We start from the raw sequence: 15,304 nt of genomic DNA, 5'->3' as shown, positions 1-15,304 counted from the left end.
GGATACGTTTCCGGTTTTACGTACAAACGTTCGTCAGCCGGTGCCCGATTTAATCATTCACATTTCCATGCTCTTTCGGCACTTTTTCTTGGGACCACACTTAATCCTTTTCGTGTACGATTATTAAAGTATCTTAACATAAAATTGAATATTCAATGCAATTATTGCTTTCTTGCTTTTTTGGACAAACACCAGCTTGTGGCTCGGTGTTCAGTTAATGTTACTTAAAACGCCTCACAAACATAGTCGCACAACCTTCAACATTGATAAATACAACTTAAAGATCCTAACACTTATATTGCACTTTTTGGACGGGGTGATAACATAAAAGAAATCATAATTAATGAGGTACATATATGATAAAATCAATTTTATTTATATATATGCATATATAAAGGGAAATTATAAATACATCACATCAAAATAATACAATTTACAGATTAACTGCGCCGGTGCGAAGCGTCTTAATCGGGGAATAAGTTCCAAGATGCGATCATCTTAGGAGGCTTCAATTGCTTGGACGCAGCTCTATAGAATATGTTGCTCTCATTATTACTAACATTGTATTGTATTGGTAATTGTATATAAATGCGCTAAACAGAATATGAGCTCAGGAAAGGAAACATGGAGAAGAAATTATTGCAAGATCTTAATTATAAATATATACAAATGATTTATATATTGAATATAGTCAATAACAATTAAAAATATAAGCTCATAAAGTCACATTGATATCAAAAACAATTGAACTAAACTAAAGGCAAAGAACCATTACAAAAATATATATCAGTAAAGCGCTTCATTCAAAAATCGAAAAGCAATAAACGACAATTAACTACACGAACACAAAACAATGGAATCAGAAGTGCCTTAATACACACATAGATTAATCAAAGGGTCGCTAAATTTTACGATCTCGCCCAAGGTTTCGAGGTATTGCAACTACGCGAACGACTGCCCGGCTTAGTTTAGTTTCGATTCGTTTCGTTTAGTTTAGCTAGATTAGTAATTAGTTCTGCTGTAGACACCGCCTTAAACTACTTAGAGAAGCGTGGGGTTAAGTGTACGGCATTTCATTTGCGGCATGGTGTGAGAATAGTTAAGTAAGCTAGAATATGGTTGGCATGTGGATTATGCTCCGCATTGTTCGTTGCTCCTCCTCCGTCGTCCTCGACATTGTCATCCTGGGTGGCGGCCTTAAAAGGCCGTCGAGCGTCGATTGGCATAGCACTTCTTGCCATGACTGTTCGCATCTGCAGCGCCGCTGGTTGCACGCAATCTGTGGCAGGTCGCCGTCTGGCTGGTTGCCGCACTGGTGGCCACCGTCGATTGCCTGCAATTAGTCCAACGCTGCAACTGATGCGAACACTTGGGGTACAATCATTTGCGCGCCGAGAGGTTTAGCGAATCGCCGCGGCTCTTCGAGCGTGTCATCGACCCAGTCATCGAGGTACTCATCTCTACATTGCAAAAACAATATATATCAGTGAATAATACTTATCTCCAATGCCATCTAACTCACCTTTGCTGATGCTGTTGCTCTTCTCGGCGGCCTTGTAGGCTCGCATCGCCTTGCCGCGCTTGTCCAGCATCAGCTTGTCGGAGCGCACGAACATGCCGTGCTTGGGCTTGCACTGGAAGTACTGAATGCCCTTCACGCTGCCGTCGTTTTTGCCCGTTGGTGTGTCCAGTTCGACGCCGATCCAGGCGCCGGGCTGGAACTCCGTGGTGCCCACGAAGCGGATTACGCCACTGGTATTGTACGGTCGGATCAACACCGACTCGCCCACCACTATCCAATCGGGCAGGATCACTTCCACATCTTTGCTTTCGTCTGAAAAAATTGGGTATGCAAATATGCCATTAGACAATTTGGAACTGGAGCTTGTTTTATTATTTAATAAGATAATCACCATCGACTTCTGTGCTGCTGGACATGATGCTAGAGTCCATGTACGCGGCCAGACCTTCCATTTTGGCCACCGATGCCCGATGATTGATGCGCGGCGCCTGACTTGTGCTGTTATTATTGTTGTTATTGCTGTTGCCATTGCTCGGAGGCTGGGTGTTTGACTTCTTGCGCCGCACTACCTTTCCAGCGGGCAGCTCCTCCCGGACGATGCCATCGCCTTCGAGCAGCTCCTCGGAGCTGTGGCTCAGCTCATCGGATGACCTGTTGCCGTTCTGATTGTCTGTGGCAAGCTCTATTTGTGATTCGGGTTGTGGCTCAGCATCCTCCAGCTCCGTTTGTCTGGAGATTTGCTCCGGCTCCTTGACCATTTCCACGTTGTTGTTATTGTTCTTTGGCAGCTGCTCGCGCTCATCTTCGTCACTTTGTGCGTTTTCCCGGGACTCCAGCTGCTCCAACGGATGCGTGAAGGTCTCCTGCAGCTGCTTGGCCTGCGGTTCTGGTTGCTCCTGTGTTTTGGCTTTGGGCATGTCCTTGAGGAAGGGATTCACTCGTGCCTGCCGGTTCGGTGGCGAATTCGAGTTGACTCGATCGAAATCTAAGGGGTAAATTAATAATAATCACCTGTTAGAAACTATCAACGAGTAATAACTCACCTGGCGTCTCATCAATGCTCATGGAACGCATAGAAGCTATGTCCTCGTTGCTCAGATTATTGCAGGAGACAGCCTGAGAACCGTAGCCACTGCTGGTGGAAGAGCTCATGCTCAGCGTGGCCAGACCAGTCAGATGCTTCATGTTTGTGTTGGCACTGGACGTGTAGCTCAAGTAGTTTTGATTCGAATGACTGCTGACGTCCATGAATGAGTCCATGGTCTTGGAAGCCGTGAGGCGGGACCGCGTGGCCAGGCTCTTGTTCTGCTGCCGCTCCTGTTCGTACTCGGCGGCGTACTCCGAGTCGCTATAGCTGTCCTCCGGCTCCTCGTCCAGGGATTTATGCCCACCCAGAGGCTCCTCGTGCAGCGTGGTCATGCGCATGCCCAGCAGCTTGCTTGTAGCTGGGGAAGCTGTGGAAATATCAGAATGTCATGGTCAATATACTGATTCTTTGCAGATAAAACTCTTCGCTTAGAGCTAGACAAACCACATACGTTTTGTTGGCGCAATTCTCAATGTGTTCAAGTTCAAATTGAGATTCAAAAATGTTGGACGCGCTGCATTCCACATTTGGGGGAGGGGGAAGATAATGATTATGTGTTATGTTTAGTTACAATGCAATTTACAGACTTCGATGAGTGATCAAACTAGCGGGGAATGCGACTAACTCGCATACCCAGCAACATACTAAAGAAACACCAATGGAAAACAAAAATAAAGGTCTAGATTCTAGGGTAAATAAACTCTACAGATACGCGGCTCGTGCTAAGATCTCGTGCTGTGTGCTTTGCTGCTTTGTGAATTGTGCACCGGATTGCATGGGTGGCTGGAATGGAGTGGATGGAATGTCCAGGTGATGAATGTACAACTGATTTCCATCGCGATGTCTCGAATTTGGTTGGATGAGAGAGAGTCTTGGATATGATTTGAAGACAGATTTACCAGCAAACATAACTAACACAAAACTACATGTAAACGCTTCTAAATGGGGCACAAATCAATCCCTTTCATGTGGGGTCATGGATTAATGAGAGAATCATGTCTATGGATGAGTAGGTGTAGAGATGATGGGTTGTGAGAGACAGACAAACTTAAACTCAACTAACAATCAATGCATAGCAATCAAGAATGCACCTTCGGATTTGAATTGGGCATAAGTTTGGCCTTTACCTGACAGCAGAGATATTGAGCCTGTTGCCCGTGGAATTTCGTATATATTTAGTTATGTTGAAAACACAGAAAAGAGTTGGACAATGTGAGAAACCATATAGTAAGTACGATAAGCTATGTGGGCTTTGGTTCGGAATGGTTCATGTTTTCGTGGATGCATGTCAATTTATATGATAAGCAATGGAATGTGGAACAGTCGTGTGCATCAAGACGAAGAATCGCTCGAGTCTTCAGATCGAGTTAATGCGGTTGCTTTTGCTAATTGCTTGGTTGCTGCAGGTGTTGCATCAAAGCAAAGCAAACAAATTAGGTTTTGAAAGATTAACTAAGCAATGCGACAGTTCACAGAGTTGGAAACTATTGCCTTAGGGTGGTTGCTCTTGAGCATGAAGAAAGCGTAAGTAAACAAACAGTTGGAAAGGATTTATCTTGTTGCCAGTAAGTTTAAGTCAGTTTTATGTTCACTAAGTACAGCTACAAGTAACGAATTGCTGAACGTACAAAGTAATCTACTATTTTTATGGATTATATCGTAGATCAATAACATGAAACAAAGATAAATCCCTTGCTCTTGAGCTTGGCTTCAACTAGGTTGTATAAAATTTTGCCTGCGCATAAGCATATGCAGAAATACTTAGTTAAATATAGTAAAGTGGATTTAAAAACTCGATTATATGGATTATAGTTTCAACATTTTTGCTCAAAAATTAATGGTGAGTATATAGAGAAAATTGTTGGGTTTACGGAATCGCTTGGACCAACTAAATACCCACCAATGCCAAAGGCTTTTCCGGGCGAGTCATCACTGCTACCTTTGCCGCCAAAGCTGTGGCGATTCCGAATGACTCCGCCTGCTCCTGCTGGACTGTGGCCTGCTGAATGATATAGATATTAGAATTCACCATAGTTGTTATACCCATTTTTCGCTCACCTGGCGTAAACTTGTTGCCCAGCGCACTGTTATTGAGATCGGCAAAGGACTCGGATCGTCCCACATTCAGCAGCGACTCCATCGATGCATCGAAGCGCATAATCTGCGTAAGTTTGTTTATGAGTTGCTTGCATCATAAATTTCGTATTCGAACGTTTTTTTTTTATAGAACAAATGTTATTCAACAGGATGAAATAAAAATGGTCGAATTAAAAACGAAAAATAAATGAAGATAAAAATAAGAACAAAACCAACGTTTACGGAAATGGCGAACTGAAGGGCGCACACAAACGGTTCTTAAGATAGTTAGTAGTAGAATAGTCAAGAGGGAACTGAAGAAAACTCCAACTACTAAAGCTTAATGTACAGTGCGCGGCACAGGATACAAGGAAACAGAGTACAGAATACAGGAAACAGAAAGGAGGATACTAGTTACTTACACTCCCGGTATTGGTGGTGTCTTTGACCGCCTATGTGCGCAGTGAGAAGCGTTTTGGGGCAACACACACACGTACACAGCATAAACATAAAGACAGGATAATACCAATACACACACACACACACATAGAGGGGAATTCAAAATTGCAGGAGGTGCGCGCCGAATTTCGGATTTGGTTAATTTTGTCATTGTTATCGGTGGTTAAACACAAATTATTGGGGGTTAGTTTGGTGAAAGCGCATAGAAAAAAGTGTGAAAAGAGAAAGAATTTGCGTTTAGTCAGATGTTCTTGGTTAATTTTGCTCGAGTGTGTTAGGTGAGTAAGTGGAAGCACAAAATTCAGCAGCGGCGGCGGCAGCGACGAATTGTGGAAGCGGCGCAGCAGCAGCAGCGGCTCAATGGGATGAGCGGGATGGGGTTGCCAATCGGGACTCGTCCTTACCTGCGAGAAGTTCGGCACACTGACGGTCTTGCGCATGCTCAGCGGCTGTCCATGAGCCGTCTCCAGCTCCTTGACCGCAACATTCTGCCGCAGGCGATCCAGGGTCAATATGCTCTCCACCGCCGAAACGCCACGAGTGTATTTCTCTGCAAGATTAAGATATCAGTAATCCGCTTAGCATTATAAGTGATGTCAGGGGACTCACCTATGTAGGTTTCGCCGTCACTCGCCGAGCAATCATCTCCACTGGCAGCCAACTGGGCCAGCGACTCGCGATCCTCCAGCTCCTCTGAGGCCTTTGGAATGTTCGAGACCACCTCGTAGGTGACACCGCTCTGCCAGATGGCGTTCTCGCCCCGCACCAGCCGGAATTTCTTCAGACGATCGGTCAGCGTCTGGCCCTTCTTGATGTTGATACTTAAACGCTTGCGCAGAACAAGATCCATGGGAGCCGGATGCGACAGACGCACTGTGGTGCGCAAAATGAGATAGACGCGCTCGTTGGCCTCAGTAACACGGTTCAGAGCCTGGCTGTCGTGCATCGAAGAGTCCCAGCTGGCCACACAGCACACATCCTTGTCCAGATGCTGCAGGATTTGCAGTGTGTAGAACTTATGACCATGCTCCTTGGACAAAATGGAGTTGATGCCGGCAATTGATAGCTCGTCGTTGGTGTTCTGCGCCGACAGATCATCGCCATTCAGGTTGAGGAAGAGCACGGGCACATGGGGCTCCATTCCCGACGGTGGCTCCCAAGAGGCGGGTGCTCCGGGAATGCCCGAACCAGGAGCCGGTACCAATACCGCGTTTCGCTCCTCCGTCAGCGAAACCCACTGATGCACCAGACTAAGCTCGCGCTCGCGTTCCTGCTCGTTCTTCTCTTCTTTCTTTATCAGCATCTGGATTTGCTGGTCCAAGTATTGCCGTCTTCGTCCCAACGCCTCGCTCCACTTCTCCCGCAGCACTGTGAGATCCTCCTCCTGGTACGAATCAAGTGGTCGCTGCAACCGAGATCGCACCGTCACGCTGCCAATTGCAACATTCACAATTGACTGGCAGATGATTGGCAGGGTGCCCGAGTTTTGAACCGGCTTTACCCGCACATTCACCCGCCTTTGCTGTCCCTGACGCAGCTGGTAGATGCCGCCGGTCAGGACCTCGTTGCGATTGGTCACCTCCACCGGTGAGTATTCTCCGTTGTCGTTCAGCTCGTGGATTTCAACCCACAGCTCAATCTTGCGCGACAGCTCCGCCCAGCGATCGACCAGGGATCGGGCCTTGGCCTGCTGCTGCTCCACTTCCCAGCCCTTTGTCCTGGAGAAGCCAGCACTACGATGGCCCCACACCTCGATGGACAGCGCTCCCTCGATGCAGTGCTCCAAGAACTCCTCGTTGATGGTGACCGTAAAGTCCTGGGTGTGCTCGAATTTGAAGACCATGTTCTGGTCGTGGGCCGTTGATTCGGCATTGATGACCGGGACAACCATTTCTTGGTGTCCCCAGAAAGTGTACTGGCAAAAGACGAAGTTCGAGAGCGATAACGGCAGGCCACTGGCGCACTTGATGGTCACTCGGCAGGTGATCTGATTGGATGTGGGATCCACCGGGTCGTCGTACTCATCCCGCGAATCTCCGGATGACTCCGAAACCGACTCGCACATGCGATCCTGCGGCATATGTCCGGCAATACGCTCGATCTCCACCTGCAGGCGACCAGCAACCTCGCCCTGCTGACTGATGATCGGCGTGTGGTAATCCAGCTTAACGTCGTGGAAAAGAACCTCCAGGAATATATTGGCCACGCCAATGAGATTGTGGTTCTCCTGCGACTCGTAGAACGGATCCTGCGGCTTGGCACTGTCCTCCTCCTGCGGAAATCCGAGATCAGTTAGCTTTAGGCTAGGGGTTCCCAAACAATACTAGCTACATCATAGTTTAGACGTGTGTGGTGTTCATGTTTAAGGGTGGTGGGGGTGTGGTGTCTTAATTACCTTGTCATCATACTCGTCGTCTGAGAATGGCTCTATAAGGGGCTGTAGTCAGGGGTTAATTGAATGCGTGTGTGAATCGATACAATTATAAATGGTTAGTACGCAGCACAATGGCAACAGGTGGATGAGAAAAGGATCGAATCGATGTCAACATACCAGTCCGTTCAAAACGCGCTCCTTGTGATCCTGGTACATCTCGCGCATGTCTATCAGCTTGTTCTCCAGCTTCTCCATTGTCCAGATTTGGCTGCCGGAATTTGTGCGCTTCACCAGAATGGCGGGTTCACTGACAAAGGCGCCCCGTCGCCTGTTGGGACTCAGGTTGGCCGGCGGAATCTGCAGGGTAACCGAGAACTTTGTCTTCTTTTCCATCTCCTCTGCCAGGAAGTTGGCCTCCTGCACCAGCGAATTGGCCCGCATTATATCAGTTTTAAGCTGACCCAAGCTGCGCCGAAACATCTCATCTCGTTCCTAAAACCCAAAGTTAGTTAACAAAATGGAGTTGGAGGTGCATAGGGATATCGGTTTACCTGAGCCCACTTTTCCACTCGCATCTGCGATGTGGGAGTATTCGGTGTAATCTTGCCCATGCGCAGTGGATCGTACGGCGCATAGGGAGCATACGGTGTGCTGGGCGACAATATATTCCGGAGCTGCTGGAACTGACGTTCGTACTCCTGCCGCTGCTTCTCAAGCGCCACCTGCTTATCTTCCTCGTGCTGACGTTCCAGCCGAGCAATGGCCGTCTGGATAGGGTCGTTGCTCAGCTCGTTCTGCATAATCTCATCGCGTGCGAAATTGTAATCAATCAGTTGCGCCGGCGTCTGAGGCTCTGAAGCGCACATGCTGGTGTTGTTGCTCTTCGGCGAGTTGACGCGGAAGAAATGATGGTTGCCCCACAGGATACGGTCGCCGTTCTGAAGCGGAGTTTTCTCCACGGCTGCCGATCCATTGACAAAGCAACGGGCTCCCTGGACTGGCTCCATATATAGCCCGCTGTCTTCAATGGTAATCACACAGTGTTCGGGCTGGATGCCCAGACCAGACAGTTGAATATCCGGCTGCTGGCCACTGATGCTGCGTCCACCAATTAGCGTGCGTTCCTGGAAACAGAGGGAATAAATTAAACCGTTTCTATAGGTTTTCAATTGGGACTTACCTTTAGGTAGTAGACCAGGAGCTCGTTAAGGGACGGATCGGCATTTAAATTGACCAAGTAGTACTTGTTCTTCTCCACCTTGATGCCACTAGCCTGCACACTGATGCCCATCTTCTCGAGCGCCTGCTGCCGTTCGTTCTGGATGCGTTCTGTCTTAACCAGCTTCTCCTCCCAGGTCTGCGATATCTGCTTCATCAGGTTCTCGCTCTCGGCCAGCTTGTCCTGGACATCACCCACTGGAGATCCAGTGGCATGTTTCAGCATACTCCTAAGCGTCTCCACCTCGTGTCGCAGCTCGCGAATGATGCGGGCATTGGGATCTTCGTTGACCACAGCATGGTTCACAATGCGCTTGGCCCGATCCGCATAGCGCAGCGTGGACAGCGTCTCTTCGTAGTTGTCCGCCGACGGTGAGATGGTGGCCACCATCACGGTCCTGGAATTGCCGCCCAGATTGTCCTTCAGCAGCCAGGTGAGCACGGAGTCGCGGTAGGGCACGAATTTGTCATTGCCGCCTTTCTTGCCGTTGGATTGATCGGCCAGCTTGGAGATTACCAGACCCAGCGTGGTTAGAGATCTGGAACAAGTACAAGATTAGCTCAGAACCTTAATTAGATTGATTCACACCGGGAGTGCAGTCACTGCAATGCGGGTGTTCAGCTTTATCATTGAATTCAAATGCATTACAAATGACCTGCATAACCGGTGAAAACCAATGCAAACCAAGATTATTGACTAATTTCACCCACTTGTTGATGTTGGAACCTTCCTTCAAACGATCGCCAACGGCTCCAGTTTTTACAGCTCGTTCGGATCCAGCCAAATCCACCAGGGACATGCGGGAAACTTTCTCTCCACTGACTCCTGTCGCCTGATCCGTGAGTATCTGAGTGAGGACCACTGAGAAGACGGCATGGGAGCGCGACGACTCTGCGTTCATGTTTGTGGCGGCCACCGTACGCGACTTGTTGCCCTCCGTCATGAGATTGTCGATATCCTGGTAGGATGTCACGGCCAGCTGTGACAATCCGTCCACGTAGGGACCCATAACATTGTGCTCGCGCACCTTAAGTGACTGTTTGTTCGGCTTGGGATCGAGCAGATCATGGACCTTCTCGTTGTAAATCTCCATGTAGGACACCTCCACCTTGTACATCAGCTCCGGTGTGGATTTGTTGGCTATGGCTGAGAAGAGCTTGTCACACAGACGCGGAATGATGCCCTTGCTCTCTTGGGAGCCCATCATCGTGTAGGACTTGCCAGAGCCTAAAAAAGTGAATAAATGATTAATTAAATACGTGAAAATGGTGAATCATTCGGGCTGAAACTTACCTGTCTGGCCGTATGCGAATATGCATGCATTATAGCCCTGGAATGCATTATCCAGAATTCCACGTCCCACGCAATCAAACACTGTCTCCTGGGACGCAAAGTTGTCGTCCTCGGGGTTTAATGAGTAAAAACAGTGGTCGAATGCAAATGTCTTTGGTTGTTTTCTGTTATAAAAGAGGGGTGAGAAGGTATTAAGTAAACATTTTATAATGCAAGTGTGGCCATAAACTTCAATATAATTTAATTGGTTGTGCAACGGACAAGCAGGCTGATTAAATAACACATTACAATTCAAACTGCCTCTTTGGCAATGTGGAATTGGATAGCATCTTACCTTTCGATTTTCTCCAGTGGGGGCGGATTCTGCAGTATCGTCTGCTGTTTTTCCATCTCCACGATACATTTTGTACCCAGTTCGATTTCTGAAAGTATACAAAATCACTTTTAGCCCTCGGTTCCGGAATATATTTATGTGTTATGTGTGAAATTGAGATAATTTCGCATTTATTCCGCGGTTGGGGTGATAACGAGTTCAAAGTGGCAAAAACAATTTATTTCATACTTTAGCTATACCCTGCACATAGCACACAAAAGCTTGTGTGTTGCGTTTTTCGTACATGAGTGCGAAAATGGATTCGTAGAGAGCGAGGGGCGATAAATGTGCATGTTTAGGTATAAAACGCCAATGCCACTATAATCTCAATAGGGAGAACCTTTCAATTAAATTGTAAACATTCTTAAACAGAAAGGAAACTGAGTTGCCCAAGCCGCCCATGTAATAAATATTTCAAAAGCAATAAAACAATAAGCGATTAGATAGCCTTCGGGACAAATTTTGGTTGCCCTTGGCATTATCAAGCTGAGATTGTTATGAGATTTTAAAATCCTGCTGATTAGATTTAATAAGTTATTGGAAACAAGTATTATTAATTGAATATTCTACAAAATAAAAAAAAATATTGTAGGTACATTTACTTTCTGAGACCGCTTAGGAGATATTGACAAATATAAAAAAATTGTATTCCGATTTGCACATTTTTTATATAATTTAAAGAATGCAGAGCTCTGATAACGTGCAGTTACAACACAAATTCAAATATTTATTTTGCTTATGTTTGTTTATGGCTACTTATCATTTAAATATTTCCTACACAAGCGATATACGAACTGCTGATTTGGAAGTGGTATTAAAAATGTAAATTCTATTATATTTTACATATTTAAAAGCTGCTCAATTAGGATGATAAACAGTTGGTAGAAATGCCACACTAATAAGATTTGGCATATGCCTTGCAATCATATTTATTTATCATTTGAATATTTTATTCACTAAACGATGCATTAAATATGTCCAAACGAGGTGACCTTATCAGGCTGATTATTCCATTCATCCTGGCTGGCTTACACAAAAAAGTGCCAGCTAATAAATCGTGGAAATATTTCGGTTCCGATGCCTCCCCTTTGTCCTTCGCATACTTCATTCACTCCGAACGAAACGGAACGGATCCAAATGGCAGAGAACGGCGAAATGGCAAGGCATACTACTATATAGCACACAAAACATGCAGAGGAAGGGGAAAAACAGCGACGTCAAAGCCAAACCCAGACGGGCAGACACATTTGGGCCCACACACAAGTCGGTATAGTATGTACAGCCATATCCTGGTGTGCTGCCTGGCCTTTGGAACTTCCGTTCCGCTTTATGTTACAGAGCCGAGAACGTGACATGACATGGAAATGAAAGCCTCAAAGGACCCAGAACAGGACAGGACAGCACAGGACGGAGCAGACCTGACCCTATCGCCTGGTTTACATGTCTTGGCCGCTGCCGTTGCCGTTGCCATTGCCTCAAAAAGTGACGAAGGCGTGCCATAAATTATTTGATGGTCTCATTTGTAGTTCTGGTCAGTTGATTTGATAGCTAGCGACTCCGTATAACCTCAAACGGTTTTCTCTTCGCTATTGTCCAGCGCTGAAATTAACATACATACACTGGCAGAGTGAAAACAGGTTAAGCTTTTCGGTAAGAAGTAAAGTAACTCTGCTGTGACTTCATTTCAAGCTTGTTTCGACTGCCTTTGGCTCTGTCTTTGGAGTGTCTTTGCGTTTGAAATTGCCTTTTCTGTTTTCATTTTACGCTCTGCTGGCCAGCTCAACACGGAGAGGTCACTAGTTACGGACATGGCCCAAATAAGTTGCCCACGATTGACTAATGCCAAGCACTTCATGTGTAACTTGGTATCGCAAAATAAACGCTTTTAACAGGCCTGATAACGTTTCTGCGCTGCTTATCGCAGACACTCTGGGACTCTACGACTACTCCCTTCAGTCACAAAAACAGTCAACGCATCAGGCCGTTTAGCAAACAAGCGAATAACATGACAACATACAACATCGAAACACAGTCAAAGGCCTAAAAATAAATGTGGTTACTAAGTTTACGCGTTCTCCTTCTTCGGAAACACAATATTGGTAGTGACAAATTATGATCGATATACTAGGAGTTGTTGTTTGTTTGCCAATATATAAGTCACTAAAGCTTTTACTAACACAATTAATTATTTTTACAAATAACAAACACAACAGAACGGGGAAATAAAGAGTACTAAATATATTAAAATGCATCTGATAAAGTGTAACTATAAATAAAATTGGTTTTAACTCAGTTATTAAGAACCCTTGTTATTCAATCAATTAAGCGTAAGCCCAACCGAACCTTGCCCCATATAATCTGTAGGGTCTATTATTTTAAATGTAATAATTTCAAGTTAAAATCTCCCTTAATCGTTTTTGAAACGGAGTGATGTGACTGTAAATGAAACTGTTTCTATAATTTATGTAAATATAAACAAATGTGCAATCATTGGAGAACGTTTGCCATTCAATCAATAAAGCGGGATTCCGAGCGGACCTTGCCCCACGCACAGGCACATATGTATATTTGTATGCTTGGCAAATGGCATCTGGTCGTGTAGCCCCTTTTTCCGCTGCCATCCTTCGTTTCCGCCGTAAATGTGAGTCATGGATAAGCCAAATGAATGATCAGTGCTGACATTGGAAACGCTGACTGCGCTGTAGTTGTTATAGCTGTCTTGTTTTTTTTTGCACTTGCAACACTTCATGGCTGCAGTGGGAAACGCGAAATTAGCTGGAAACGAAAATCGTTTGTCAGACGACCAGGGACCATCCCGTAGGTAGTCGCTGCAGTAGGTAGTATGCTATGCTATGCTATGCCATACTATACATATAAACCCAGCGAAAAATCCGCTGGCGCAGCAGTGGAAAAACGAAACCGTATTTCAAAGGAAGCGAAGAAGCCCATGTAAATTTCGTTAGCCTAAAAAAACAGTCTCTGCTTGGTTGTTTGCATTATTGATTGCAGGCAACTGCAGTGCCAGGTATTGTTCAGAAACAATGTCGGAAAAGTGGAAAGTAAAATGGAAAGTTCTGGCTACTCAAGGCAACTCCTTATGAATTTTGGGAAGCGATAGATCTTCTCTGCACATTTGTATAGCCCTGATAAACAATTTTCAACTTAAAATCAACTTAAAACATTTATCAAGTGAATGAAAGCCTAAATAATAGTCACACAAAGATTTTTTTGTTTACAAATATCTATTTCCTGTAGTAATTTTTGTGGTTCCCCATCGTAATCTTTCAGTTTTGAACAATAATATATTTTAATAAACTCGGGTTAACTTTTAAGTTTGAAACTGATATCACTTAAACTAATAATATTTCGGTGTAATTCAGCAAGAAAATCTACTTATTTAAAAATTTATAAATTAATTTGGAAAATCAGTGCATAAATAAAATATAACAAATAATAGGTTACTAAATTAAGGATAAAAAAAACTTTTGTCTATTGTTTTGGACAATATTTTTCCCAGTGCAGGGATTATCTGAGCCGGGGAAATCTGCACTTACCACGGCGATTGAAGGGTCGCACCCTTACGGCGACTTTGATCTTATCACTTGACATCGTGGATGCGGATGTTGCAGATGCTTCAGATGGACTTGGAGTGCAGGATGCGGGTGGGCGATTGGGACACCAATCGCGGGGGCGGGAGGTGTGGTTAGCTCCTTCTCCTCCTGCTGTGCTGCTTCTTTTTATTATGTTTAGTTGCTGGTTATTTGTTGTCCTCGCGGGAGTTGTGTGCACGCAATCTGGAAGGCAGGTGGAAGTCGTAAGCTGACTCACAAATATGTGGCTTTGTGGAGCGCCAAAAAAAACAACTTAAATAAATTATATATATTGTGTGAGTTCAATTAGCGCCACGCACACAGGCGCACTTCTAACAGTAAAAGGAGGGTGGTGGGTGACGGGGGGTGGATTTCCATTTCATTCTCGCCGTTTGTCATTCACTTTGTTTTGCTTTTGCTTTTTGCCTTGTTGTTACTACAAACACACACGCACGCACACAGACACACGTTTTATTGTCATGTGCTGGCATTCCGTTATTTACGCGAGACACACTCAAATATTTACTGGAAATTAGCTAATTAAGATTATGATTCGAGTGTCCTGTCCGATTTTCAGGGTTGTTGTGCAAATAAAATAATAAATACATACAGATGAATTCTTTTCGCACTTGCTCACTCACACACACACACAGAGACCAGCAGGTATTCAGTCTGCTCAGGTATATATTAACCCTCCAAAGCCCCTGGCAATTTAAAACATAGACTTTGCGAGGCCTCCCCAAACTTAATTGGCAGAAAGCAACGCCAGGCTCCACCGCCCGCGCGAAAAAAGTCTCACACGCAGTGTGCGACTTCTTTGAAGAATCGATTTTTATGGCTCTCTTTTCTTTTGTGGGGAGCCTTGACTTGCTGGGGGGTTTATTTTCTAGCACACTCGATGGTTTTTATTATTTGTTTAGTATTTCGTTTGTGGCACCTTTTGCTCCGTCGTTGTTGCACTTGGTTTCACTTCAATTTTGCCTTTCTGTATTGCGTTTTCATTTTTCGCGTTTTCGTTTTTCCTAGCAAATTTTACTAGTGGTGGAGAGTCATCGACAGTTTTTGCGACTATCGATTAGTGTGGCAGTAGGCTTGAATCTGAAAAAATCCCACTTAAATATTGTCTATCGATAACGATAGAAAATATTTCCACTGACAACATGATCTGAAAGGAAATAATAGATTAGTGTACGTGCACCTAAGGTGTTTGAAATTGCTAAGAATTGGTGGGTGCATTAGATATCAGTTTTTGCCTTTGCTAGTTGGGTCCGGCGTTGCCAGATATGCGAAATAGGTTAATTTTGTAACGTA

The 15,304-nt window shown here is 45.1% G+C and overlaps 1 protein-coding gene across 11 annotated transcripts; it reads right to left on the bottom strand.

Moving 5' to 3' along the window:
- Positions 1 to 344: 344 nt before the first annotated feature.
- On the bottom strand, positions 345 to 15,056 carry LOC108039835 (kinesin-like protein KIF13A). 11 transcript variants are annotated; one of them, XM_017116927.2, is made up of 20 exons: positions 14,931 to 15,056; positions 13,958 to 14,197; positions 10,365 to 10,452; positions 10,031 to 10,194; positions 9,448 to 9,964; positions 8,699 to 9,275; positions 8,070 to 8,642; positions 7,696 to 8,010; positions 7,540 to 7,581; positions 5,754 to 7,416; positions 5,549 to 5,694; positions 5,108 to 5,137; positions 4,668 to 4,770; positions 4,510 to 4,611; positions 3,737 to 3,757; positions 3,061 to 3,123; positions 2,566 to 2,976; positions 1,914 to 2,507; positions 1,523 to 1,834; positions 345 to 1,460 (listed from the first exon to the last, which is right to left on the bottom strand). In XM_017116927.2, the coding sequence occupies exons 2-20, from the start codon at positions 14,010 to 14,012 to the stop codon at positions 1,381 to 1,383; spliced, it is 5,856 nt and encodes a 1,951-aa protein (XP_016972416.1). In that variant the 5' UTR covers positions 14,013 to 14,197; positions 14,931 to 15,056; the 3' UTR covers positions 345 to 1,380. The 11 variants fall into 11 exon arrangements, with proteins under 11 accessions (XP_016972416.1, XP_016972417.1, XP_016972419.1 ...); XM_017116928.2 differs by having other exon boundaries at positions 4,510 to 4,608; XM_017116930.2 differs by lacking the exon at positions 3,737 to 3,757.
- Between the last annotated feature and the right edge of the window lie 248 nt (positions 15,057 to 15,304).

This window comes from Drosophila rhopaloa, unplaced genomic scaffold (genome assembly GCF_018152115.1).
Source record: "Drosophila rhopaloa isolate 14029-0021.01 unplaced genomic scaffold, ASM1815211v1 contig_115, whole genome shotgun sequence".
Taxonomy (NCBI): domain Eukaryota; kingdom Metazoa; phylum Arthropoda; class Insecta; order Diptera; family Drosophilidae; genus Drosophila; species Drosophila rhopaloa.
The sequence above is the reverse complement of the archived record's forward strand: the minus strand, read 5'-3'. Positions and strand labels throughout refer to the sequence as shown.